The sequence below is a fragment of the Suncus etruscus genome, chromosome X (assembly GCF_024139225.1).
Source record: "Suncus etruscus isolate mSunEtr1 chromosome X, mSunEtr1.pri.cur, whole genome shotgun sequence".
Lineage (NCBI taxonomy): Eukaryota > Metazoa > Chordata > Mammalia > Eulipotyphla > Soricidae > Suncus > Suncus etruscus.
Window position 1 is genome coordinate 97,547,142 of NC_064868.1, and position 27,768 is coordinate 97,574,909.

The window sequence follows — 27,768 nt, forward strand, 5'->3', positions numbered from 1 at the left end:
CTTTGGGGTCAGAGAGATAGCACAGTGGTTGGGCATTTGCCTTGCACATGAATTCAGGACAGACCTGGTTTTGATTCCTGGCATCCCATATGGTCCCCTGAGCTTTTAGGAGCGGTTTCTGACTGCAGAGACAAGAGTAACCCCTGAGTGCCACCGGTGTGGCCCCAAAGCAAAAAAACAAAGCAATGAATTTCATGCTTTGCCAGTGGCTAGACAGTTACCTATGTGGGCTTGCTGCTCAATTCCATGTGCCCATTCTTTGAAATAGAGGAACCATTTATATCAATGAAACCAACTGCTGCTTTCTTAAGATTTAGGAGAAGCAAGTATAACAACCAGAGATGAAATAATCTCATGTAACCAAAATTCTGCTATTGCAGATACACAAGGAATCAGGCACCCAATGTAACCCCTACACCTCTTGGCTTCTAACCTCTCATATGTCCTTATTCCATTCATTTCGCTCTTTTCTCATAACCATACATCCTTGAAGGCATTCTTTGGGTATCTGCTAGACCACCTTGTCTTTTTCTTTCTTTCTTTATTTTTTTTTTGTGGTTTTTGGGTCACACCCGGCAGTGCTCAGGGGATATTCCTGGCTCCAGGCTCAGAAATTGCTCCTGGCAGGCACGGGGGGACTGTATGGGACGCCGGGATTCGAACCGATGACCTGCATGAAAGGCAAATGCCTTACGTCCATGCTATCTCTCTGGGCCCCACCTTGTCTTTTTCAACAGATGCCAAGAGCCTAGCTTGGAAGTTCACAAGAATAAATGACTATGACCTTTCATCAATTTAGATTGTATTTCCACTCTTGTTTCTGACTTCCATAGGTCATTGATAACTGAGGACTTCTGCCAGAAAACACTTGTTCGTAAGTTACTCTCCTCTGCTCTATAGAGTTTATTTCCTGCCAATATCTTCAGCAACTGAGCCTTAACATTTATGCTTCTCCCTGGACCCTGCGACTGGTTTCCATGCAGTGGATGGAACAACAATAGGTGTACTTAGTTGAAAGTAACATAGAACTCGGTTTTTTTTTAGACCGTTTTTTGTGGTGGGGCACATATGAGCCTGCCAGGCTCAGGGTGGTGCCAGGGTTAGAACCCAGGTCAAGCTCATGCAAGGCAAATACCCTAACTGCTGTGTATCACTCTGGCCCCTCATTTATTTTCTTTTCTTGTCTTCACCTGAGAATTCTCAGGTCTTACTCTTGCCTCTGCACTTAGGGATCACTTCTGACAACGTCCAGGGACCATATAGAGTGCCTGGAATAGATCACTAGCCAGCCACATTGTGCAAGGTAAGTGCCCTCCCTGCTGAATTATCACTCTGTCCCCAGGACTTCACATTCCATGACTAGAAATCTGAAAAACAGAAATCATTGTAATTTATAGCACAGAGCATTAAATCCTAGAGCAGAAGTTCAGTAGACGTATCTGAAGTCCCTATAATTGTCAGTTTCTTTCAAGAATGTTAGATTAATGGCATGTTTTTCCTCTACCCCCACCAACAATCTGTGTACATAATTGAAAGTAAAGGTAGAAAAACAGTGGTCCCTCAACATGATTGAGGATCCCTTAATCTGGTCCCTCAACCTGGTCCCTGGGATTGGTTGCCATGCATTGTATCTCCTTTTCTTTTGTAGTTGCCACACTGTGGAGGAGAGGGGAGAGCCGACGCCTCTTCTGCAGCTTGGATCAAAGAAGAGGGTCCATACCCAACAATACTCACCAGCCCATAAGACACTGCCAAGATTCAGCCCCACCTCACGACTGTTAGGTATAAGCAGTAACAGAGTACACCAGTATAGGATCAGCCAGATATTCAAATGTTGCTGATCTATTTTGCTTCTTACAGGGATAACAAGTCTGAAGCAAGATTTAAAGTGCTTCTAAACACTGTGACCCCTTGTTTCTAAAGACTGTGACGACCAGGTCTGTAATCATACGCTATAACTATGGCTAGCAAAATACCTGATTTATCCCCGCCGTTGCCAAGCAAGGCTAGAGTTTATGCAGATGTTAATACACGCAGACCCTTACAATTCTGGGATTACAGATCCTATGAGGTACAATGGGGACAAATGTATGAATACGTTTTGGGTCAAAGTATTGGCAAAGGAGGCTATGGTGAAGTATTTGAAGCTGTCAAAGTGATGACAAAAGAAAAGGTCGCTATCAAGTTACTCTTACCAACCAAGGAAGAGAATATCAAGCGTGAAGTAAAGGTTTTGGATATGTTGCGAGGTGGTCCCAACATCATAAATTTGGTAGCTGCTGTGAAAAGTCATGATCGTGAAAAAGTGGGCTTGGTTTTTGAATATGTAAACCACACGCATTACAGTCAATTGTACCAAAGATTGAAAGACTCTGATATACGGCATTACATCTACCAGACTCTGAGAGCCTTGCAGTACAGTCATAGCATGGGAATCATGCACCGAGATATCAAACCTGAAAATATCTTATATGATCAGAGTCGCAGAAAGGTTTGGTTAATAGACTGGGGGATGTCACAGTTTTATAATCCTGGTGAACTGTATAGTGTACAAGTGGCTACCCGCTACTACAAAGGCCCTGAACTGCTCGTTGAGTATGAAATGTATGATTACAGTTTGGATATGTGGAGCATGGGGTGCATCCTGGCCAGCTTGATCTTTCAGAAAGAGCCATTTTTTCGTGGTCGTGATAATAGTGATCAGCTGCTGAAAATAGTCAAAGTCCTCGGAACAACACGGTTTTATGAGTACATTAGAAAGTACAAGATCAAGTTAGATGTACAGCTCAAGAAAACTGTGGGCAGGCACCCCCGTGTGGATTGGCATACCTTCGTTCGCAATGAAAATAAGCACCTTTTCAGTCCAGAAGCCTTGGATTTACTGGACAAGTTACTGCAATATGACCCACAGTCAAGACTTACTGCTATAGAGGCCATGGAGCACCCCTTTTTCAAACAATTTGCAGAGCACAGTGCTAAAGAACCTAGTGAATCTAGCCATGCAGGGGCCAGTACATCTGCCCAAAGTGACCCTGCACAGCCAGGGCCTTCTTCCGCATTCGGCCCTCCAACCTTTGTGCCCAACATTGCTTTACCAGTGCCTGAGACTTCCACAGCCCATAAGAAACCTGCTTCACCTTCGGCCCATGCTAAGAATTAATCACAGTTGTCTCCTGATTCTCAGGCAGAAGTTGCCAAGATTGCTCTCATCTTTTTCACAATTTTTCCATTGATCTACAATACTACTCCTCTGTGATCTACAATACTGTGAATACTTTCCCACTACTTTTATCCCCAGTGTTGTTACCTCCCTCCTTTCCTCCTTCAAAATTCCACTCCCTTTAATTTGGTTTTGATTTTAGTCCGTACTTGGTAATACTCAAGGCTTGCTGCTGGCTCTTCCCCTTGTATCACGCATAGTAGGTTCGGATAACCATATAAGATGCCAGAAATAAAACATCAGTTGACTGCATGCAAGGCAAGCATCCCCTTGCCTTTACTATTGCAATGTATCCAATGCTACTCCCTTTAAACTCCCACATCAACTTAATGTTATGGATCAGTTCTCTGGTAGCGTTGCCTTTCGTCCTTTTTGCTACCTTTCTCCTTATCAGTCCTCTATATGATAGCAGTCATTCTTTATCTATTGTTCCTTCTGACTTCATTCACATCCTTTTAATTTTTTTTGTGTTATGTTCACACCTACCAACTCTCATAGGTTACTCTCGACTGTATACTAAGAAACTACTGGAAGGCTCTGGGAACGACCATATGGAATGCTAAGGATAAAATTCGGGTCTGCCACATTCAAGGCAGAAATCCAACTCACTATGCTATCATTCCGGCCCCAGAGTTTTATCCTTTAATTTTCTTCATGGTGCTACACGCTGTTTGATTTTCATGAGGTTTTCTACAATGTAGTTGGAAAGGCAAGATATCCTACATAGAAAAATAAGAACAAACACAAGAACAAGTACAATCTCACTTAGTGGTTTATGAAATAACTTGAAGAGGAAATGTAATAATAATAAAGGACAGTTAGAAAATTACCCTGGATGCCAGATTGCAGTGTGAAGCACTTAGAAGGAAAGTAATTGCACAGAGAAGGAAGATGAGAAAAGGAAGTAATAGTACTGATGTGGAGTGGGGCAGATCTCTGCATCCAATGAAGAGACTCAACATTGAAAGCTCAATCTAAACTGTAGCCATTGACATTTGAAATGTATCTGTCAAATTGGCAGGTGAAGCATGGGAGCATTGATGGAGAGAATTTGACTCTGGATGTGGCATTGCTATTGTATATTATATGCCTAATGAGTAACCCTTAGAACTGGCTGTGGACACACAAAAGTTTAAGAATTTTTATTTTCTTTTTTCTTCATAAGTCTTCGGGATGTATACTTGACTTGATTGTACATGAAGGATACTTCAATAAAAAATATCTAGTTAATGTTTCTCTTCTCTATCTCTTTCATTTTCTCTTCCCCACATTGCATTCTTATGCAAATTGCATTCCTTATAGCAAGTAGTGCACTTGAATTCAGCCCTCAACATCCCATCCTCTAAATCCACCAGGAGTAAACCCTGAACTTAGAATCAAGACTAAACACTGAACACTAATGGTATGGCCCTCAAACAACAAACAAGCAATTTTGAATCGTTTGAACTTATTTTAGGGATAGATTCCTGAGGCCATTTATGAGTTACCATGTTGATTTTCCTGGAATTTCCAAAAAATTCTGTTTCTTAACTGACTTGCCAAGTTCCACATTTAAACCTTGACTCCTTTCTCCATGACCATCATGGATCCCAGTTCTCACGATATTCTGCTATTTATTCTTAGCATTCTACATGTTCATATCAAGCCGGAAATGATAGACGCCAGATTCATTTTTTTTTTTTTGGTTTTTGTTTTCTGCGCCACACCCAGTAGCGCTCAAGGGTTACTCCTGGCTCTATGCTCAGAAATCGCTCCTGGCAGGCTAGGAGGACCATATGGGATGCCAGGATTTGAACCGCCATCCTTCTGCATGCAAGGCAAACACCTTACCTCCATGCAATCACTCCTGCCCCACCAGATTCATTCTCATGTGAAAAACGAGATATTTCCAAGAGGCAATTTCTCCCATAGACTATTATTGGAAAATACACACATATGGTATCAAAGAGTGGCAGCTTAGGGAGAGAGCTTCACCAGGCTTTTACAGGAGCAAACAATGCTTTTAAAGAAATTGGGCTCCCAGTGCCCTGGAGGTGAGGGCAGCCTCCTCCCTACCCCTCTCTTTTTGCTCGCTCCTTACACATACACTTTTGTATACAACTTTGATTTTCTTTTTTTAAGTGGTGAGGGTGGGTGGATGCTCAGGGACTGGGGTTTGTCCCTGTCTCAGTTTCTAGCTCCAGCAAAGTGGTGGGTGAGGCGGGATAGACAGGAGGACTCCATCCATTCTGGGGAATTTATATTGAACTGAGGTTCTGGCCCCGATGCCCAGGAATTTATTTAATTACAATCTCTTAAGAAGACCCCTTTCCCAGTCCTGGTCCTCTGGCTTCTGGAACGCCCAGCCCATTCTTCCATCCCTGTCATCATCATTAGCCCCCATCCTGCCTTGTCTTCCCCTCCAAGGGCCATGAGTGCCTGGGTTTCCCATACCCTCCAAGATTGCAGCAGGGGAGGGGGAATTTTATGATGATCCAAAATGAGGTGGAGAATGTGGAGGAGTGCCACTGAGAGTCCACAAATCTGCAAGTACCTGCTAAACCTTGCCCACTTCTGCCTAGTGAAATCCTGTCACCCACAGATGCTCCTAGGACTTAGCCCATAGAAGGCAGGTGGAGTGGTGGGGATTGGTGCCCTGAAACCAAAGTGGAAGCCTCCCAAATGGGCTCCCTAGGGTTGGCATTTATAGTCAAGCCTCATTCTGTATTGAGGATAAAAGGAGAGGGAGTCGGGACTGCTGGAAAATGTATTCGGAACAATAAAACCTTACACCTTTAAAAAAAAGACATCAGGGTTTATAAAACGAGGCAAGGAAAGGCTATATTGTCCAATCCAATGGTTTCTTTTTTTCCGTTCAGAAGCTTGTATTTTTCAGTCGACTGTGATTTCGTCCTTGACAGCTGATATCTGAGAATGTTGCCAGTTAAAGTCCTAATGGTGGAGGGGCATCAGTACACATAGTCCATGATAAGCATTGGCTGCTTTCAGAGACTTCATGTACAAACACAGACTCCACTCAAGTTTCTAATAAAATAATGGAGAAGTCGATAATCTTGCTAAATTTTACAGAATAGCTATTGGTCTTTCTGGAAACCAGCAGTTTTTCTCTTGTGGAGGGCAGCACTCCTACCTCCTATCCTATTTCATAAGGAAGAGCTCTGCTCTTCCTATAGAAGTCACAAACTTCAGGCTCTGGGGAAGAGGATGCAGTTGCACATATCAGCATTTTGGGCAACATTTATGAAGACATAGGTAAGAAGGAAGAAAACACTTTATGTTCAAATGTTTTATACATATCTAGTTATTGAGGGTGGAAGAGATATAAAAGGAGATGTATCTGTGCAAAGGGGATTAATGGTCCTAGTTCACTCAAGGCATGTGAAAAGTACAACAGTGCACCAGTAGCAGGCCCTTCAATAATGATACAGAATAATGGGGCTAATCAGTTGTGTGAGGAAACTTTACCACTTCACCAAGTTGGAAATTTTGCATTGCAAAGTGTGGATCCCGTGGGCAGTTGGTCTCTGTGAGAATGGGAAAGGGTAGTGGACTTCATTGCAGTGTCAAAATGTAAGTCGTACTTCTTTTATTTCTTGTGAATTTTTCATTTCATGTTTGGGTATTTTTTTCTGGTTGGGAGCCAAACCCATCAGTACTCATGGACTTATACCTCCTGGTTCTGCATTCAGGAATCACTCCTGGTGGGCTTCGGACACCATATGGGATACTGGGGAGTGAATCTGGGCCAGCCAATTTCGGTACAGCATAGCAAGTGCTGTACCTTCTGTACTCTGTACAGCCCCTCATGTGTATTGTTTGCAGGAAATAAGACAGAAGGTAGGACTTTACTTGCACGTTGCAGACTCAGGTTTGGCTCCCATATAGTCCCCTGAGCCTTCCAGAAATAATTTATGAGTGCAGAGCCAGGAGTAATCCCTGAGCACTGCTGGGTGTGTCCTCAAAACCAAACAGAGAAATGAACAGATGAGAGGGATTCTCCGAAGCAATGCTGGAGAGAAGGAATCACTATGACAATGGTAGTTGGAAATTATCTCTCTGGATAAGAACTCATTGCTGAAATGAGAGAAAATGATAAACACAATAACCCTTTAGTAATAAGATAGCAAAACACAGTGTCTAAGTGGGAAAAAGGAAGAGAGAGAAAAGGAAAATGTCTTCTACATAGGCAGGCAGGGGAGAAGCAGGAGTGAAATGGGACATTGGTAGCAGGAAATGTGCACTGGTAAAGGGTATTGTACATCACGCAACTGAAACTCAATCCTGACCAATGTCGTAACTGGTGGGGGGAAGAAATGAAATCAAGCATAAACAAGTTTATAAAGCATGTAGGATCAAAAAAGAATACATATTCTTAGACACATCCTCCACTTTAGTTGGGGCACAAGAAACTTCTGTAGTGTTAACTTTGATAAATATGTTAATGTACTCTATGCCGTGCTGTTCACATATACTTACTGACCATAGGAAGCTATTGAGCACTTAAAATGTAGCTTTTAGGGAGATAGTACACATAGCCGAATCCAGTTCGATTCATGGCACCATCTAAAAGCACCAATAGGAGTAATTCCTGTGCACAGAATGAGGGACATACCCAGAGTACTGCGAGTGTGACCTAAGTCTATTCCCACTTCTAAATTTAGTTATTGTCGGTGAGATACTGTTATCAATTCTCTTTTATAAATTTATTTGTATTTGCTTTATTTGATGAATTGAAACCAAAATGCTACATGTGTCTATCATAGCAAACAATATACACCCATATGTTAAACTAGCATCAGAGCTGATTTTAAGAAAATCATATTTTTTTCAGTTATGGGGCCATATCCAGCAGCACTCAGGGGTAACTCCTCGTTCTATGCTCAGAAATTACACCTGGCAGGTTCAGGGACCACATGGGAAACTGAAATTCCATTTCCTTTGCTCCCTTTCCCATTCTTTGAGGAGGTGGAGTGGGAAGCATGAAATCACGAGAGTCAGAGAAGAATCTTGGGACTGGGATTTGAAGGGAGGTTTGATTTCTACAAGTAGAAAAGGAGAAAATCACGAGTCTTTAAAAAGGAAATAAAAGGGGGCCAGGAAATATCAAAGTGGGTAGGGCATTTGCCTTGCATGCATCCAACCTAGGTTCAACCCATAGCAACCCATATTGTCTTATGAGATCCACAGGAGTAATTTCTTAGCATAGAACCACGAGGAAGGCCCGAACACTGCTGGGTGTGACCCCAAAACCAAGTTTACAAAAAGAGAAATTAAAAAATAAAAATAAAATGTACCCCTATGTGCTGGTAACCAGAGAGGGTGGGGACTGAGAAAAAAGAACGAAGGTTTGCTTTTTGGTTTGTCTGATTTTTTTAAAGTTGACTGTCTTGGAAGGATAGTACTACTTCGGCAGTGACAAAGGCATGCTAAGAGACATAGAGAGAGGTGTGAATCACGTCAGTGAATCAGATTTATTCTGTTGGGAACACTGCAAACAAATAGAAGATAATTGGAAAACATACAAACAAACGCATGCACACGATGTACAACACCGTTTTTCAGGTTAGCCTAAGTGTGAAAGGGTTGCTCTTATATTTTTGAGATTTTTATTTATTTATTTTTAATTTTAATTTTGACCAAAGTTGATTACAAATCTTTTACAGTCGTTTTTTTAGGTACATAGTGACATTGAATCAGGGCCATTCCCACCACCGATGTTGTCCTCCTCAATCCCTGTTCCAAGCATGCATCTCATATCCTCCTTCTTTCCCTGCCCCCCCCCCCGGGTTGCTAGTATAAGTGGTCCCCTCTTTGTGTAGCTTGTTGTAGGTTGGGTATCGATTATGTTGTCATTGGCTTTGAATTTAGTGTTTAAGTCTGATCATTTTTTTTCTTACTTAATGTTCATATGACTGTCTGGTCTTGGTACCCTCCATTATTTCCCCCTCAATTTGTGAGGTGGAACAAGATGGTTCAAATTATGTGTTTCTGTTTGAAAGAAAGAAAAAATGGGAAGAGTCCTTCTAGAGGCTATAAATATCAATTTAAGAGAAGAACATGAAAAAGGAAGAAAAACATAACAATACTAAAAAAAATTTTTTTTTTGGTTTTTGGGCCACACCCTGTGACGCTCAGGGGTTACTCCTGGATATGCGCTCAGAAGTTGCTCCTGGCTTCTTGGGGGACCATATGGGACGCCGGGGGATCGAACCGCGGTCCGTCCTAGGCTAGCGCAGGCAAGGCAGGCACCTTACCTCCAGCGCCACTGCCCGGCCCCATAAAAAAATTTTTAATACAAACAAAAAACTCAAAAAGCACCACAGTAATAAAGACAGCAACCACACAATAACCACAGTCCTGAAGAAGAAGGAAAAAAAGGCACAAAGAAAGAAAACCCAGGAGGGGGAAAACAAGCAACAAGCAACAACAACAAAACCAAAAAAATTAATTTGTGCTTCTCTTTTTTCTTGCATAGGCACAGTATATATTGGGAAGATTAGAAAGGGAATTCTCTTGGCCTAAGAGATACAGGGTTTCTTCGACCTTGAAATATACTGTCATGGGAATAACTACAGGCTCCATACCTGTTCTTTTAGTCTCCCCTTGGGCCTTTTGTGGTGTCCATAGTGGGTGATAAAATGATGCCTCTGTAGCTCTTATTTTTTAAATATTCTTTATTCTGCTCTCAATTTATATTACATGACATGTTGTGCTATTTTACTCATACATTTTCATTTTCTATGGAGATTATGTAGAAGAAAGAGATTAGTATATTCTCCATAATTCCAGTCTCTGACCAAAGTGTTCAATTTCATGTGGTTACCATTAAGGTGACTTTAGTCTTTTGTCTCACTCATTGCTGGATATAATTTGATGCTGCCGTCTTTACAGAAGACAAACACTAATGATTTTCTTTCAATGTAAAGTAGGATTTGTTGCATACCTGTAACTCAATTTACTAACTAGGAAGCTAAGGCCCAGAAAGTGGTATGAGCTTATCATCTGCAGTCCTTGTAATTGAAATGGAATCCAAACAGTACATCTCAGATTTGTAGAATTTGACAATATGCAGAGGGAATGTCAGAGAAACCATACATGATAACTTTCTTCATACAGTCTTTCGAGGATATATCTTTGAAGAATAGGTGGAACAGAAGTGAACCTTGCCCATGACCAGGCAAGTAAAGATGACCTGCGAGATGGAGTCGTGGTATTATCGGACATCACAGGACAGGTACTGGGAGAAAGCCAGCAAGTGTCCTCAATCAAGACCAGTGAGAAAGGCATCTTCAGTAACATACCAGAAAAGAAAAATTCCCATTGTATTTCTGGGAAAGGTATGCAAGTGTGTCCTCGCAGTCTGCCAAATATGGACATGGAGGAACAGATTTTAGCTTCCAGTCTATGTGTAAACCTATATGTACCAACATGAGCAAAGTTGTGCAATCCCTCTGGGCCTTGGGCTCTACAGAGAGGCGTCAGGCCGAAATGGGCAGAGCAGACAGTGGGCCTGTCCATCATCTCAGCAGGCTGTCCAATGATGCTGCTGGGGGGCGGGACCTTACAAGTGCCAGTTCCTGCTCTATGACGTTGCACTTGGCAGCCATTGCTCCCGAAGCAGGATTGCCGTTAGGAAGACGGAAGCTAGGTGAGACCTCTCCCGCGTGTATTTGGACAGGTTCTACTGCCTTTCCGTTTTCTTTGGGTCTTTGATAAATTGGGTGGCAGGTGGGTCCTTCTCCACACTTTTCCTCTCTTTCTTTGGGCTTTTGGGAAGGCACCTACCGGAACTCCGGCTGGACTAACGGCTCCATGCTCAGGGACCACTTCCTGCCTGTGTGTGGGTGTCGGGAGCGTCACTGCCGCCATTTTCAATGCTTGGGACCTCGTGTTAGGCACAGCCGTGCCTCCTGCACACTCTTGGGGCCCATGTCTACTGCAATAATATGGGTTTTAAAGTAGAACCTGAGAATTCTGAAGACAAAGTGGGCCCCTGAACTGCCCATGGAAGGCTGGTAGCCACCCAAGGCCTACTCTTTGTGAGTGTGTGTGTGTGTTGGGGGGGGGGAGACAGGGAAGTGTCTTTTCTTTTTTTTTTTTGGTTTTTGGGCCACACCCGGTAATGCTCAGGGGTTACTCCTGGCTATGCGCTCAGAAGTTGCTCCTGGCTTGGGGGACCATATGGGACACCGGGGATCGAACCGCGGTCCGTCCAAGGCTAGCGCAGGCAAGGCAGGCACCTTACCTTTAGCGGCACCGCCCGGCCCGGAAGTGTCTTTTCAATCGAGTCTGGAACCCCGTCACTGGTGTGTCTGTGGCTTGTGGGGCTGTCTTGCAAATGAAAGGCGGGGGTTCCTGACTGCAGATATCTTTTGGGTGACACGGGGGTTTGCTGTGTATTCTTTGTCCATAATGTGTCATTTCCCTGTAATATACAGCATTTCCCTTGCTAAAGCTTGGATTCGGGGCCGGCCATCTTTTCAGTGAGAGGCTCCGGAATAGTAAATTGTACTTAGCACTCATTAAAATAAAGAAGATTGGGATGGAGTAATAGGACAGTGATAGTACAGCCGGTTGGGTATTTGCTTTGCCAGTGCCTGACCTGGTTTCAAACGCCAGCATCCCATATGGTACCCCCAAGACCACCAGGAGTGGTTCCTGGGCACAGATCCAGGAGGCTACCCTGAGCACCACTGGTTGCTCCACCCAAAAGCTGGCAGGGCACCGGCAGGAGTGATAACACAGCAGTAGGGCGTTTGCCTTGCACATGTCCAACCCTGGATGGACCCTAGTTTGATTTCTTTTTCTTTTTTTTTTTAGTTTTTTTCTCTATTCTTTTTTGTTTTCTTTTTCTTTTTAGGTTTTTTTCTCTTGATGGACCCTCGTTTGATTCCCGGCCTCCCATCTGGTCCCCTGATCCTACCAAGAGAGACATCTTAGCACAGATCCAGGAGTAACCCCTGAGCGCCTCCGGGTGTCACCTAACCTCCCCCCAAAATTTGGCAGTTCCAGAATGATAGTACAGTGGGTTGAGTTACAGCACTGTATGTTTGTGTCATATGCAACCATCCAGTATTTATTATCTGCACCGTATGTGGTCCCCTGAGTCAACCGAAAGTGTTACCTGAGTACAGGGACAGGAATAAGTACTGAACACTATTGGGTGGTGCCCAAATGAGAGATAATAAAACAATATAACTTTGAATAAAGCTGGGGAACCATGGCCCTTGGTAGTGCCCTTTCAATCATTTTATTTCCATTCTGTTTATTCCAGAGCTGAGGGAAAATCTGATGACTTTTATTTGTCTTATCTAGTTCATCCTTGTTTCTACAAATTCTAGAGTTGCTTATTCTTTGTGTGTCTGGTAGACACACATTTTGGTTGGAACTGGACAGTTAGAGCAGAATCAGTTATTTGTTTGAGTTCTTGTTCTGAAAACATACAGAAAACCATTATCTGTGTGGCTGCGTCTGACCTGACACCATTTCGGAATTTACTGCACAATAATTAATTGTCCAAACGTGAAAGACAGTAATGTGGGCTAGGCACTTTCTTGCCTTGCGTGCATCTGATGTGGGTTCTATCTACAGCACTTCATGTGGTTTCGCACTCCTATGGGGGATTCTTGAGCACAGAGCAAGAAGTAAGCCCTGAGCATGCAGGTTGTGGCCAAAAAGCAAAACAAGAAAATTAGTGCCTGCTCTGAATTTACTCAGTCAAATCTTGGTCTGATCTCTTAATAAGATCCGACAAAAGTCTCATTTCTTCTCTCACAGTTAAAGACAATTTTCTTTGTATTTACGTGCTGGTTTAAAGTCATTAACTGTCCTCAGGCTGCCAACACTCCTAAACTTTGCTTCTTTATATATTTACACATATTTGTATTATATTTTAAATGTCATATAAATATATTTATATACATTCATGTATATTTATATATAATGCATTTATGTATGCATATTAAACATTATATATGTGTGATAAATATATGATATGTAATGTATGCTCTTATATGATATAATGATAATATAACATATGATATACATTATATATGTATTATAAATATTTGTTTCTATATGTATTATAAATATATGTGTCATATTCTCATCATATTATATACTACATTATATATCACATATAAAATATAATGTCAATAGAATTCTATATTGATAATATTGAGGCAATAATAACTAATAATATAATTCATTAATAATCAGTAAAATTAATGATGTGTTAATGGTATATATACATGTGTTATATACATATGATTATACATATATGTTATATTGTTGTATGTAATATGATTGTATATAATGATATATGACTTATATACTGTCTAGATAATGTATAATTGTGTCTTTTATTTCACAGGTTGACTACATCTGAGAATCTCAGTGGTATTGACATATAAATAGCACACATTGCCACAAGACTCAGGTGTGCTGCTTTATTTTATCTTTTATATTTATTTGACTTATTTTATTCATTACACTTTTTGGTTACGTCTCATCTAGAGGTGCTTCAGACTTGTTCTTGTGCACAGGGATGACTCCTGTAAATGTTGGGGTAGGGGTGGGATTTCCCACAATCAGTAATGGGGACCAAACCAGGGTTGTTTGCATGCATGGCAAGTACTTTGAACTCTGATTTCTCTCTAGCTAATGTTATTTTAAATAAACACTTCAGATACGATCCTCTAAGCCATGTTTCAAATAGTTTTAACATTTTTGTTTCCTGTGTACAGAACTAATCACACCTCTCCAGCAAGGGTCTCAAGCACTTATGCAATGCCCCTTTATTCCAGGGGTCATCCTGTAAATCTCCCATATCCCCAAATCCTTGTTTGATGGGCATTTTCAATTTTATGATCCAAGGCCAAGGGTTTGCTCATCACTAGATACTGCCAATTTTCATTTTGGGTTTTCTTTATACTACAGATAAAAGACATGAGTCAGTATTTGCGCTCTCCCTCTGACTTATATCACTTAATTCAATCCTGCACAGTTCCATCGAACTTACACCCAACCAAGTGATTTCTTATCTTTCCTCTGTTGGTATAGTATTTTTTTTAGAATATAGCATGTACATGAACACACATGCATGTATACATAACAGCTTCTTTATTCATTCACTGACTTGTTCAGCTGTTTCATTCACATATTCTTCCTATTATACCAAGTGCTACAGTGAACTTAAGTGTGAATATTCTGTCTTTGTAGTAATTTTTGTGATTTAGTGTAATGCTGAGATGTGTAAACACTGAGTCATAGGCAAACTCTAGACTTTATTTGCTGATAAATATTGCCTTTTATTTTTCATCCAGGCTTTTGATTCATTTTTCATCACAGAGCTGCCAACATAACTGCCAATTTACTGTACGTATTCTGTCTATTGTATTGTACTGTGTTTATTGTACTTAGTATAATTTCTGCCTGTTGTTCTGAATTTCAGGGGTCCTCAAAATTTTTAAACAGGGGGCCAGTTCACTGTCCTTCAGACTGTTGGAGGGCCAGATTATAGTAAAAACAAAAATTATGAACTAATTGCTATGCACACTGCATATATCTTATTTAGAAGTGAAGAAACAGGGGCCGGCGAGATAGCATGGAGGTAAGGCATTTACCTTTCATGCAGAAGGTCATCGGTTCAAATCCCGGCGTCCCATATGGTCCCCCGTGCCTGCCAGGAGCAATTTCTGAGCACGAAGCCAGGAAAAACCCCTGAGCACTGCCGGGTGTGACCCCAAAACCAAAAAAAAAAAAAAAAAAAAAAAAAAGAAGTGAAGAAACAAAATGGGAATAAATACAATATGTGGCCCACGGGCCGTAGTTTGAAGGCCCCTGGTGCTGCAGTAAACATAAATATGACTATTTTGTTCTTAAAGTCATAATTGTGTGATTTACTGAAGTGCAGTCACTGGGTCCTATGCAAACTCTAGTGCTCTTTTCTGAGGAATCACCATACTGTTTTCCATTAAGGCTTAACTAGACAAAAGTTGGCTCCTTTTAGGTATATGATATTCTCAGAGGTATGAGATGACTCATTACTGTTTTTATTGGCATGTACCTAAATATAAGTATGATGAACTTGTTATATGCTTATCAGGGGACCATATGTTTCTTGTTTGTCAGTTCTCACATTGTGTGATAGTTCATGAGGTTTTCTATTATTGAACTCTATTAATTACTTTTATATATCTTGTGCCTTTTATCAGATAATGACATCCAAATTTGATTTTGTCCCATAAATATGCTGTCTTTTTATTTTTAGCCCAAATTTCTTTGCCATGCAAAGACTTTTAAGTTTGATATTCTATTTCTTTTTCTTTTTGTTCTCTTTGCCACTGGAGTTTAAACACTATAGATTCTGAGATGCACATCTGTAGAGATGTGCTTATATTCTTTTTTTCTTTATTTTATATTTTAATTAAACACCTTGATTACATACATGATTGTGTTTGGGTTTCAGTCATGTAAAGAACACCACCCATCACCAGTGCAATATTCCCCTCACCAATGTCCCAAATCTCCCTCCTCCCCACCCGACCCCCGCCTGTACTCTAGACAGGCTTATCATTTCCCTCATACATTCTCATTATTAGGACAGTTCAAAATGTAGTTATTTCTCTAACTGAACTCATCACTCTTTGTGGTGAGATTCCTGAGGTGAGCTGGAAATTCCAGCTCTTTTCTCTTTTGTGTCTGAAAATTATTATTGCAAGAATGTCTTTCATTTCTCTTAAAACCCATAGATGAGTGAGACCATTCTGCATTTTTCTCTCTCTCTCTCTGACCTATTTCACTCAGCATAATAGATTCCGTGTACATCCACGTATAGGAAAATTTCATGACTTCATCTCTCCTGAAAGCTGCATAATATTCCATTGTGTATATGTACCACAGTTTCTTTAGCCATTCGTCTGTTGAAGGGCATCTTGCTTGTTTTCAGAGTCTTGCTATGGTAAATAGTGCTGCAATGAATATAGGTGTAAGGAAGGGGTTTTTGTATTGTATTTTTATGTTCCTAGGGTATATTCCTAGGAGTGGTATAGCTGGATCGTATGGGAGCTCGATTTCCAGTTTTTGGAGGAATCTCCATATCGCTTTCCATAAAGGTTGAACTAGACGGCATTCCCACCAGCAGTGGATAAGAGTTCCTTTCTCTCCACATCCCCGCCAACACTGTTTATTCTCATTCTTTGTGATGTGTGCCATTCTCTGGGGTGTGAGGTGGTACCTCATAATTGTTTGACTTGCATCTCCCTGATGCTTAGTGATGTGGAGCATTTTTTCATGTGTCTTTTGGCCATTTGTATTTCTTCTTTTCAAAGTGTCTGTTCATTTCTTCTCCCCATTTTTTGATGGGATTAGATGTTTTTTTCTTGTAAAGTTCTGTCAGTGCCTTGTATATTTTGGAGATTAGCCCCTTATCTGATGGGTATAGGGTGAATAGTTTCTCCCACTCAGTGGGTGGCTCTTGTATCCTGGGTGCTATTTCCTTTGAGGTGCAGAAACTTCTGAGCTTAATATATTCCCATCTGTTAATCTCTGCTTTCACTTGCTTGGAGAGTGCAGTTTCCTCCTTGAATATGCCTGTAGTCTCAATGTCCTGAAGTGTTTTGCCTCTGTGTTGATCCATATATCTTATGGTTTTGGGTCTGATATCGAGGTCTTTAATCCATTTGGATTTTACCTTCGTACATGATGTTAGCTGGGGTTCCAAGTTCAATTTTTTGCAAGTGGATAGCCAGTTGTGCCAACACCACTTGTTGAAGAGGCTTTCTTTGCTCCATTTAGGATTTCTTGCTCCTTTATCAAAAATTAGGAGATTGTATGTCTGGGGAACATTTTCTGCGTATTCAAGCCTGTTCCACTGATCTGAGGGCCTGTCCTTATTCCAATACCATGCTGTTTTGATAACTGTTGCTTTGACTTAAAGTTTAAAGTTGGGGAAAGTAATTCCTCCCATATTCTTTTTCCCAATGATTGCTTTAGCTATTCTAGGGTGTTTATTGTTCCAAACGAATTTCAAAAGTGCCTGATTCACTTCTTTGAAGAATGTCATGGGTATCTTTACAGGGATCGCATTAAAGCTGTATAATGCCTCGGGGAGTATTGCCATTTTGATGATGTTAATCCTGCCAATCCATGAGCAGGGTATGCGTTTCCATTTCCGCGTGTCCTCTCTTATTTCTTGGAGCAGAGTTTTATAGTTTTCAGATGTGCTTATATTCTAAGTGTTCTTGATGGATTACTGTCTGATATACAGGCAAGTATTCAATCTGCAATGAACTTTTGTTTAAGATATGAAGTATAAAAAACAACAACAACAACAAGATGTGAAGTATGGATCTATGGATCTAGCCATTTACCCCAACACTGTGTGTGGACTAGGCTTTGCTGCTCAATTCCATGTGCCCAGGTGTATGCCAACCCAGTCTCCTGGCAAGGGTCAGCTTCCCTTCTCCCTGTGCATCTGATATTGAGGACATTCCCCTCAACTGATGACAGGAAAAGAACTGGTCCCAGGTTAATGATCAGAGACACATGATTCAAGTCTAACAATGCTTATAGGATAAGAGGAACTGGGATCTATACTGGGTGGCAGGGCCCAGGACTTGGGCAACGAGGGACGTGAAGCACCAGGGAGAAGTTAACCATAAACATTGGGTATTAGGAATGTTTACGGAGTAACACAACAGGGTCATAAAAGTAGCTTTATCTCTTGACTGAGTTATGAGGGCGGAGACTACAAATGAATCAAGTCTGTGAGTGACCTCTGATTATGGGAGATGCTGCCCCTCTTTGTGCTGTCCTTCATCTCTGAAGCAGCGTGCCTCCGAGACTTCTGTCTCAAGAAGAATCCCCAGAACAATGGCTCTATGGGGGGGGGTCCCCTGGTACAGTTGTCCTATGGGAGGTTCTATCTGCCAGGCAATTCAGGAACTGACCCTACCTATGACAGGGGGATCCACTACAAATCTTTGAAATAGATGAACTGTCAAATCAATGAAACCTGCTGCTGCTTTCCTGAGATTTAGGAGGGGTATGTGTGATAACCATAGATGTGTGATAACCATAGATGCAATAATTTCATGTAGCCATAATTCTGACATTGCAGGTACACCAGGAATCAGACACCCGATGCAACCCCTACTCCACTTACATTCTACCCCACTCACACATCCTTAGTTCTTTCTTCTGGCTGTCCTTTCATGAGCACGCCCTTAAAAGCCTTCCGTGGGTATCTGCTTTTTCATTATCACCATCTCTTTCTCAACAGATGTCAAGAGCCCAGCTTGAAAATCCACAAGAATAGGCAGCTATGACCTTTTGCCTTCCATAAATTTCAGATTATATTTCTACTCACTTGTTTGATTTCCTTAGGCCATTGCCAACTGGGGGCTTCTGCCATTAGATTGGCTTATTCTTTTTTTTTTCTTCTGTCTATAGAATTTATTTTCTGTCAGTGTTTTCAATAGCTGAGCCCTAAGACTTACGCTTCTCACTGACTTTCTGTTTTCTCTTTTCATACAGTGGTCATGGCATGTAAACTGTCATGATTCTCGGTTAACATTGACTATGACTTTCGAAGAGCTTGTATTTGTTACTATGCACAAAACTGCAGCCAATTTCCCAGAAGCATGCAGCTTCCTTTTATATGGTTACTCTACTTTTGATTGTTGGCTGTACTGGTGCACTGACCACAGGTCTGACCACAAATTAGTTGTTCTGCCTTGAACTTCCATGCGATCTATAGCATTCATCTCAGGACTTTTATTGTGGTTTTACTTAACTCAGTTTCACTTCCCTCTTCTGTCATTAAATCTTGGGGTGGAGTGACAGTACAGTGAATAAGGTGCTTGCCGTGCCCATAGGAACCTGGGTTCGATCCTCAGTATCTCATATAGTCCCCTGATCTTGACCAAACTAATTTCTAAATACAGAACCACAGTAAACTGAGTGCCATCACCGGATGTGACTCAAAAACTAAAAAAAAAATCTCTTCTCCAATCATGACTAACTCCGCATTATTCCCTGAGAATGGACGCTCTTTAACATCCCATGTTTTTGTAATTGTGATGCTCTGGAAAACTTTAAGCTGCCTCCTCTCCCTCCAAATGTCCAGACAACTCTCCAGGCACACAGATTTGAGCCTAGTTTGTCTTTTCCTGACTAATTGGCTGATGTACTCAGTGAAGACTGCAGAAGCTCTAAGCCGATTCATCTGTGTAAAACAGTTAAGGGGATTTTTACACAGTTATCCCAGTAAAAGTTGCTGTTTCTTTACTTTCTTAAATCCCTACTTATTCCTTGCAGTTAATGATCTTTTATAATAGGAGAGAAGAATTCACTCTTGTGGTGAATTTGAAAACTGCTATACTTTGTAGAATATATGTCCATGAAGAAGCGGTGTAATTGTTGATATATAAATTAACATAGAGATCACCCAGCGCCAGCCCTCCCCCTTTCTCCTCTTTCCTTCCTCCCTCCCTCCCTCCCTCCCTCCCTCCCTCCCTCCCTCCCTCCCTTCCTTCCTTCCTTCCTTCCTTCCTTCCTTCCTTCCTTCCTTCCTTCCTTCCTTTCTTCCTTCCCTCCCTCCCTCCTTTCCTCCGTCTCTCCCTCCCTCTCCGCTCCTGCAATAAAAAAATAAATTAACATAGAGACATTAGAATAGATGAACTACCATGTGTTGGAACAAACAGTTGGTAAACTGGACAAGGTTTGTCATATATGGCTTTTGTATCGGTCATGAATAAGTTGAAATGGATCTATGGGGGGGCAGATTAATGTGGATTGGATGATAGGGGAAAAGCTCCAAATTTCAGCAATTATGTGATTCAAAAAAGCTTGAAGATGATCTAATAAATGATCTATTCATAGCAACTTTAAGCTGAGTCCATTCCACCCCCTAATCTAATGCTTTACTTTAAGTCGCAGAACAACACAGCAACCTCAGATTTGCTTTTCCTTAAGAGCTTATTTTTAATGACTATGGATCTGAGATACAGAAAGCAGTACAGTACAGCGGTAGTGAGGGTTGGGCCAGGAGTTTTAATGGATATATCTGAATCTCATGTTATTTGTCAGTATCTTTCAAGACTGTTAGTTTAATGGTATGTTTTATTTTCCCTGCCCCCGCCAACAACCTGTGTATGTAATTGAAAAGATAGAACAACAGTGCCAGCCTGGTTGGCTGGTATCTTCTTTCCTTCTGCAGCAGCCACATTGTGGAGGAGGGGAAGAGCCTAAGCCTCTGCTGCAACTTTGATCACAGAAGAGGGACCACACCCAGCAATACTCACTAGCCCACAAGATACTGCCAGGATTCAACTTCACCTCACGACTATTAGGTGTAAGCAGTAACAAAGTAAACTATTGTACTGTCAAGCAGATATTAAAATGTTGCTCATCTGTTTTGTTTCTTACAGGGATAACAAGTCTGAAGCAAGATTTAAGTGCTTCTAAACACTGTGACTACCTGTTTCTAAAGACTGTGACGGCCAGGTCTCTGACCATCAGCTTTATCTTTGTCTACCAACATGTCTGAACAGTCTCTTACGGTCTTGCCAAGCAGAGCTAGAGTCTATGCAGATATTAATACAAACCGACCCAGAGAATATTGGGATTATGAATCCTATGAGGTGCAATGGGGCAATCTACGTGACTATGAACTGGGTAAAAGAATTGGCTCTGGAAGCTATAGTAAAGTTTTTGAAGCTGTCAAAATTGAAACAAATGAAAAGTTTGCTATGAAAATCCTCAGCCCAATCCTAGAGGAACAAGTCAAGTGTGAAATAAAGATTTTGGAGAATTTGCGAAATGGCCCCAACATCATAAATCTGACAGCTGTTGTGAGAAATCCTGCCTCAGGTACCCCCGGCTTGGTCTTTGAATACATAAACAATTTCGATCATACGTACTTGTACCCAAGATTAACAGGCTATGATATACGGTATTACACATACGAGATTCTGAAAGCTTTGGATTACTGTCATAGCATGGGAATCATGCACCGAGACCTCAAACCCGAAAACATCTTGATTGATCACGAGCAAAGAAAGCTGAGGTTAATTGACTGGGGAATGTCACAATTTTATCATCCTGGCGAAGTCTATAATTCTAATGTAGTTACCCGATATTTCAAAGGCCCTGAACTGCTGGCAGCGTATGAGATGTATGACTACAGTTTGGATATGTGGAGCCTGGGGTGCATCCTGGCAGGCATGATCTTTCAGAAAGACCCATTTTTTCATGGTCGTAATAACGAAGACCAGCTCCTGAAGATAGTCACCACTCTTGGAACAGGTCGCTTTTATGAGTATCTTGACAAATACAATATCAAGTTAAGTAACCGTCTCCTGCGGACTTTGGGCAGGCACGCCCGCATTGATTGGTTTCACTTCATTAGCAATGAAAATAGCCACCTTGTTAATACAGAAGCCTTTGATCTCCTGGATAAGGTGCTCCAGTACGACCCTCAGTATAGGCTTACTGCCAAAGAGGCCATGGAGCATCCCTATTTCTCAGATGTCGTGAAGAACCAGGCTAAAGGATCTGGTAAATCTCAAGTTCCAGAGAGCACTACACCTGCCGTCAGTGACCCTGCTGAGCCAGAGCCTTCTTTAGCACCAGGGCCTTCAACCTCTGAGCCCGTGGCTGGTACACCAGTACTTGAGGTCTCGTTAGCCCCTGAGACTTCCATAGCCCCTGAGATCTCCGTAGCCCCTGAGCTCTCCATAGCCCCTGAGATCTCCATAGCCCCTGAGATCTCCATAGCCCCTGAGACTTCCATAGCCCCTGAGACTTCCATAGCCCCTGAGACTTCCATAGCCCCTGAGACCTCCATAGCTCCTGAGACCTCCATAGCCCCTGAGACTTCCATAGCACCTGAGATCTCCATAGCCACTGACACTTCCATAGGCCCTGAGAATTCTGCTTCATCTATATCCAAAATGCAGAATTAACACACTTTGTATCCTAATGTTCAGGGAGAGGTAGATACATTGCTCTCTCCCTTAGATTTATTTACATTTTTATGGATAGAATTCTATGAGTTACTATAGCATTAATGGTGTTTCTAGTGCACATAATTCTGATACCACATTCATCACCAGTGTACCCACCACCGTCCATCTCCCAAATAGCACTTCTCTCTTTAAAATGCCCAACCAACTTAAGTGGATTAATTTTCCAGTTGTCTCATGTGTTTATTGCCACCTTGCCGTTTATCTTGAAGTCCCACATATGAGAAAGATCCTTCTCTATCAATCTCTTTTTGTCTGGCTTACTTCACTCAGCTTGATATCTTTTTAGTTTCATCCAGGTTGTTTCAAATTACATGGTTTTGTTCTTTCTTAATGAAGCTTCGTCCAGGCAGGGAGAGGGTTACTCCAGAAGCACTGTCTGAACTGTCACTGGTACATGCATGTTAGTTTAGTCATTAAAATTGAATAAAACTAACCAGTTGACTTTCTTATTTCAGTCCATCTGCAGGTCCTTGTATTTATCTGCAGTAACGTCAAAACATCTATTTAAAGAGAAATCTTTTTTGGTAATGGGATTGGTGTGAAAACAGTAGCTGCCTGAACCTCAAATCTGAGTAACTTTGTTAAACACAATGTGCTAATAAAATGTTTTAAAACATTTTTAGTTCTGAATTGTTGCCCCATTTGTTGGGTCCCGTTTACTCCTTTGTTGGTTGATTGTGTGTCCGCAAAGAGCTCCCAGAATGAGAAATTGATTCCCACCCCCTTGTCCCCTTTTGGGGGGAGATCTTGGTAATATTTATTCGCAGCAAATAATCCACACAGACAGGAGGGTTAAGAGGTAAAAGGTTGGGGCCGGAGAGATAGCACAGCGGTAAGACGTTTGCCTTAGACGCAGGAGGACGGTGGTTCGAATCCCAGCATCCCATATGGTCCCCCGAGCCTGCCAGGAGCGATTTCTGAGCATAAAGCCAGGAGAAACCCCTGAGCGCTGCAGGATGTGACCCAAAAACCACACACACACACACACACACACACACACACACACACACACACACACACACACACACACACAGTAAAAGGTTGGGCGAAGAGAGTCCTTTGTCAGCCTGCCGCTAGCTCCAAAACATACCGTGAGCCAGCCAGCCAACTCTGGCAAAAGATCCTGAACACCTTGTTCCCAAACTATTTATTCAGCTCTCAACAGCGCCCCCACCTGGAAGGTCAAGGTGGGACAACAGACAAAGAAGAATCTTACGGAAATATTTTCATATACAGCACCAAATAAACAGTTATTAACTATATTATGTGCTTGAAATCATGATGATGCTTGTTGCCACTGTAGTGGATTAAACGGAGGAGAAACCAGGCACTGGAAGAAAAAGATCTCATATTGCTGCCTCTCAGGGTGCCACACCTGAACATTTTTAGTGAAGGTGAGGAGTAAAGGGGGCACTGTTTGCTTTTTTTTTTTTTTTTAAAACCATGGTTATTTGAAGGAGAGCAAAATCATGCGTATCAAGTCACAGAAATTTATCTCTCAGCTCTGTAGTCTAAAAGAAATATCCTTATTAATATCCTGTCTGAGATATATTTACCGACAGAACCCAAAGATTTCATGAAATGATATGACTTTCTTATTTCCTTGACTCTTGTATTCAAACACCAAATAAAATGAAGTATAAGAGTTAAAAAATAACCAGAGCTCACTTCTATAATAAAACATTTGGGCGATTCTTTTCAATAGGATAACAATCATGATAGTATAATACTATGTGGAAAGAAAAAATGTTAAAGAAGTGATAACTTTAAAAATACATTACACAGGTTACTTGTTGTTTATTCAGTGGTGATCAGAAACTATGCCAGATTTACCAGCTAGTAAGATAACACAGAGCTTATGGTATTGCACATGATTGTCCCAGGCTTGATCCTGTGCACCCATATGTTCTCCTGAGTACTATCAAGAGTGATCCCTGAGCACAGTGCCAGGAGAAAGCTGTAAACACCACTGTTTGTGCAAAAAATATCCTAAATTTCTATAAAATCTCAATATAAGTCTGCTTCAGTATCATGGAATAGAAGAATTAAAGTGCCACTACATGAGGACAAGTTTTAAATTTATAAAGCAGGATGCTGGAGAAAATGTCATTCTAAATTTTTAGCTCAAACTTTTCACAGCTCAAGGGGTTCCATGAAAAATCACTTTAAGCAATGCACTTCTTTTTCAGAGTGATAATTTCCAACAACCATTGACATAATAGTCCCTGTTCTTCAGCATTGATAGGGAAACACACTCGTTTTTGACAAAATTATCTCCCTTTTCAAATGCAGTCTTTTGTTTGTTTGGGGGCCACACCCAGTGGTGCTCAGGGATTACTCCTGGCTCTGCACTCCTGGGAGTGTTCTATGAACTATATGGGATGCCAGAGATCAAACCCAGGTTGGCCACATATAAGGCAAATGCCAAACACACGGTTATCACTGAAGTCCGAAAATTCAATTTCTCATCACTTTAAAATGCCACAATTGAGAAATCCTTCCCATGTTAGCCATCACTCCCCTATGCTTGTATTCCCTCTTCGTAGAAGCACCCACTTATCTCTTCCCCACATTTTCTGATGCCTTTATTGACTTTTTCCCTGTTGATGAGCTGTGAGGAGTGTTTCGTGGATTTTGAATGTTAGTGATATAGCCATAGTATAATGTTCAAATCACTTCTAGCACGTGGATTTCTTTTTATTTTAATCTGTGTTTCTTTAAATGTGTTGAAACTGCTCAACTTCATATAGTCCGACTTGCTTATTTGGATTTATTTTTCTCAGTAGAATCAAATCTTTGAAGACCTTTGATATTCAGATCCTGTACAGTTCTGTCTATATCTAACTGAACATATTTTATGGCTTCTGGTCTTTGATCCACTTTGAATTGATTTGTGTGTAGTCTGAGATATGGATCCAGTCTCATTTTTAATACAAGTGACTATCCAGTTAGGATATGAAATATATGGAATTGGATTTGTGTATCTATGTGGGATTGAGAATTCCCTTGATCTCTTAACTGAAAACTGGAAATTAGGCAACTGGAAGTGTCATTCAGTTTCAGTCTAAAGGAATAAGAAGCAGATGGGCTAGTCTGTCTGAGGACAGGATAAGATAATTTTTTATCTTATAAAAAGTTTATTTAAGCACCATGATTACAAGCATGTTTGTAGTTGGGTTTTAGTCATAAACAGAATACCCATTCACCAGTACAACATTCCCACCACCACAACTTCCCCCCACCCTGCTGCCTGTATTCGAGACAGGCATTCTACTTGTTTCATTCCTTAACATTGTCATGCTAGTTGTTAGTGTAGTTATTTCCCTAACAGCATTCACCACTCTTTGTGGTGAACTTCAAATTGTCAGCTGGTTCTTCCAGCCCTTACTCTATTGTCTCTGGGCCTTATTATAATACTGTCTAATTTTACTTAAAACTTATAGATGGAGTGAGACTATTCTGTGTCTATCTCTATCACTCTGACTTATTTCACTCAACTTAATAGATTCCATGTACATCTACATATAGGAAAATTTCATGACTTCATCTCTCCTGATGGCTGCATAATAACATTCCATTGTGTATGTGTACCACAGTTTCTTAAGCCATTCATCTGTTGAAGGGCATCTTGGTTGTTTCCAGAGTCTGGCTACTGTAAATAGCACTGCGATGAATATAGGTGTGAGGAAAGGATCTTTGAATTGTATTTTTGTGTTCCTAGGGTACATCCCTAGGAGTGGTATAGATGGATCATTTGGAAGCTCAATTTCCAGTTTTTTTGAGGAATATCCATATTGTCTTCCACAAAGGCTGGACTAGATGGCATTCCCACCAGCAGTGATTAAGAGTTCCTTTCTCTCCACATCCCCACCAGCACTGATTGTTTTGTTCTCTGTGAAGTGTGCCAGTCTCTGTGGCAGGAGATGGTACCTCATTGTTGTTTTGATTTGCAACTCCCTGATGATTAATGATGTGGAGCATTTTTTCATGTGTCTTTTGGCCAATTGTATTTCTTCATTGATAAAGTGTCCATTTTTTTCTTTTTATCTTTATTTGAAGACAAAGATGCAAAGAAAGGACAAGGCGAAGTTACAGTGGGAAGGCAATCACCCGTAAACAGAATTCTCAAAAGAAATCCCCTTGCCGACACCTTAATTTTGAATTTTCAGCCCAAAAAATTGAGAAAAATAATAAAAACACATGCACATTTACTTTGTCCCTCAAGTCCCCAGATTGTAGTAATTATAACATTTCTTAGCTGTACATAAAGCAAGCAAAAGCCACAAAATTTATGTAACCCCTTTAACATTAAAGGCTATAGTATTGTTGACACAGTTGATCATAATACATTATTTCATTAAGGATGAGTCAAAGGAGCACAGGAAAGACGGTGTTAGTGTGACAATTGTTTGCATAGGCCCAGCAAAATATAGGGGGCATGGAAAGGAAAAGCCTTGGCCTACTAAGGAGACCTTACCCCTGAAGTTTTCTGGCATAAGACCAACTCTAGGCTCCAGGTATACTAGGTTGTCCAACCCAAGTCATTGTCTGTAGTGCCAATACACTTTTCTTTCTCACACAGTCACTGTTGTTGGTGTCAGGTTTCTGTAGCTAAGGATCCTGGAATGTGTTCATATCCTACATCACAGTCAGGATGATGTGGAACATCCTTTAGTTTCATTCATAATTAGAGGGTGATGCAGAGAGTTCAGTCCTGAAAGCAGGTCATTGTTGTTGTTAAGTCCTCTGGGTGTTAAAAGGAAGTCTCTATTGAATAGGTCTATGCCAGAGCAGTGGTAGGGTCTTCCCTGGTAGAGGATTTCTTTCAGGTGATGTAGTACACAACCGTGGTTGTTTTGTAGATGGCATCCTTGGTTCAGGGGTAAATGGACAATGCCCGTTCTTCTGAGGCCTGAGCTAGGTCTTTATGACAATGTTCAGGATGTAAGGTTCCACTGCATTACAAGATTTGTGTGTTCCCATCTCTATTAGATAAGAACGTGTTTGTATATAATTTCCCAACTTAACGTGCCTGTGCAAAGGAAGAACAATGCCACATGGCGTGGTTGGTGCCTATGGGGATGCTAGAACAAGTCCAGCAATCCCCTTGACTTAGTTCTAACATAAACTTTAAATGGAGGGACACTTCTACAGACTTCCTTATTTAACAAACAACAAAGAGAAGGACAGAGAAAACAAATATATAGAGGGGAAATTTTGAAATAGTTGGGTGGGGTGTAAAGTGTCCATTTTTATCTCCATTTTTGATGGAAGTTTTCTGAAGGGGCACACCTGAACATTTTAATGACGCAGCTTATAAAATTAGAAAAGATCAACAAAAGGAACCAAAAATAGGGAAACAGAAGGAAATATCAAAGCTTAGCGTAGAAATCAATGAAGTTGAAACCCAAAATGCAATCTAAAAGCTCAACGAAAGTAGAATTTGTTTTTCTTTTTGATAAAATAAACAAGATTGCCACTTTATTTTAATCACTATAGACACCTCTGAGATGCATG

General features: G+C 41.1%; 2 protein-coding genes across 2 annotated transcripts; both read left to right on the forward strand.

The window, feature by feature from the left end:
- Positions 1-1,960: 1,960 nt before the first annotated feature.
- On the forward strand, positions 1,961-3,160 carry LOC125998964 (casein kinase II subunit alpha-like). Its single transcript, XM_049766980.1, has one exon. The coding sequence runs from the start codon at positions 1,961-1,963 to the stop codon at positions 3,158-3,160; it is 1,200 nt and encodes a 399-aa protein (XP_049622937.1).
- Positions 3,161-20,763: 17,603 nt separating this feature from the next.
- LOC125998965 (casein kinase II subunit alpha-like) lies at positions 20,764-22,188 on the forward strand. Its single transcript, XM_049766981.1, has one exon. It carries the CDS (start codon positions 20,764-20,766, stop codon positions 22,186-22,188), a length of 1,425 nt encoding a protein of 474 aa, XP_049622938.1.
- Positions 22,189-27,768: the final 5,580 nt, after the last annotated feature.

What these genes read in the sequence shown, in the direction of transcription:
- LOC125998964 (XM_049766980.1), top strand. Translation starts at nt 1,961, where the DNA reads ATGGCTAGCAAAATACCTGATTTATCCCCGCCGTTGCCAAGCAAGGCT.
- LOC125998965 (XM_049766981.1), top strand. Translation starts at nt 20,764, where the DNA reads ATGTCTGAACAGTCTCTTACGGTCTTGCCAAGCAGAGCTAGAGTCTAT.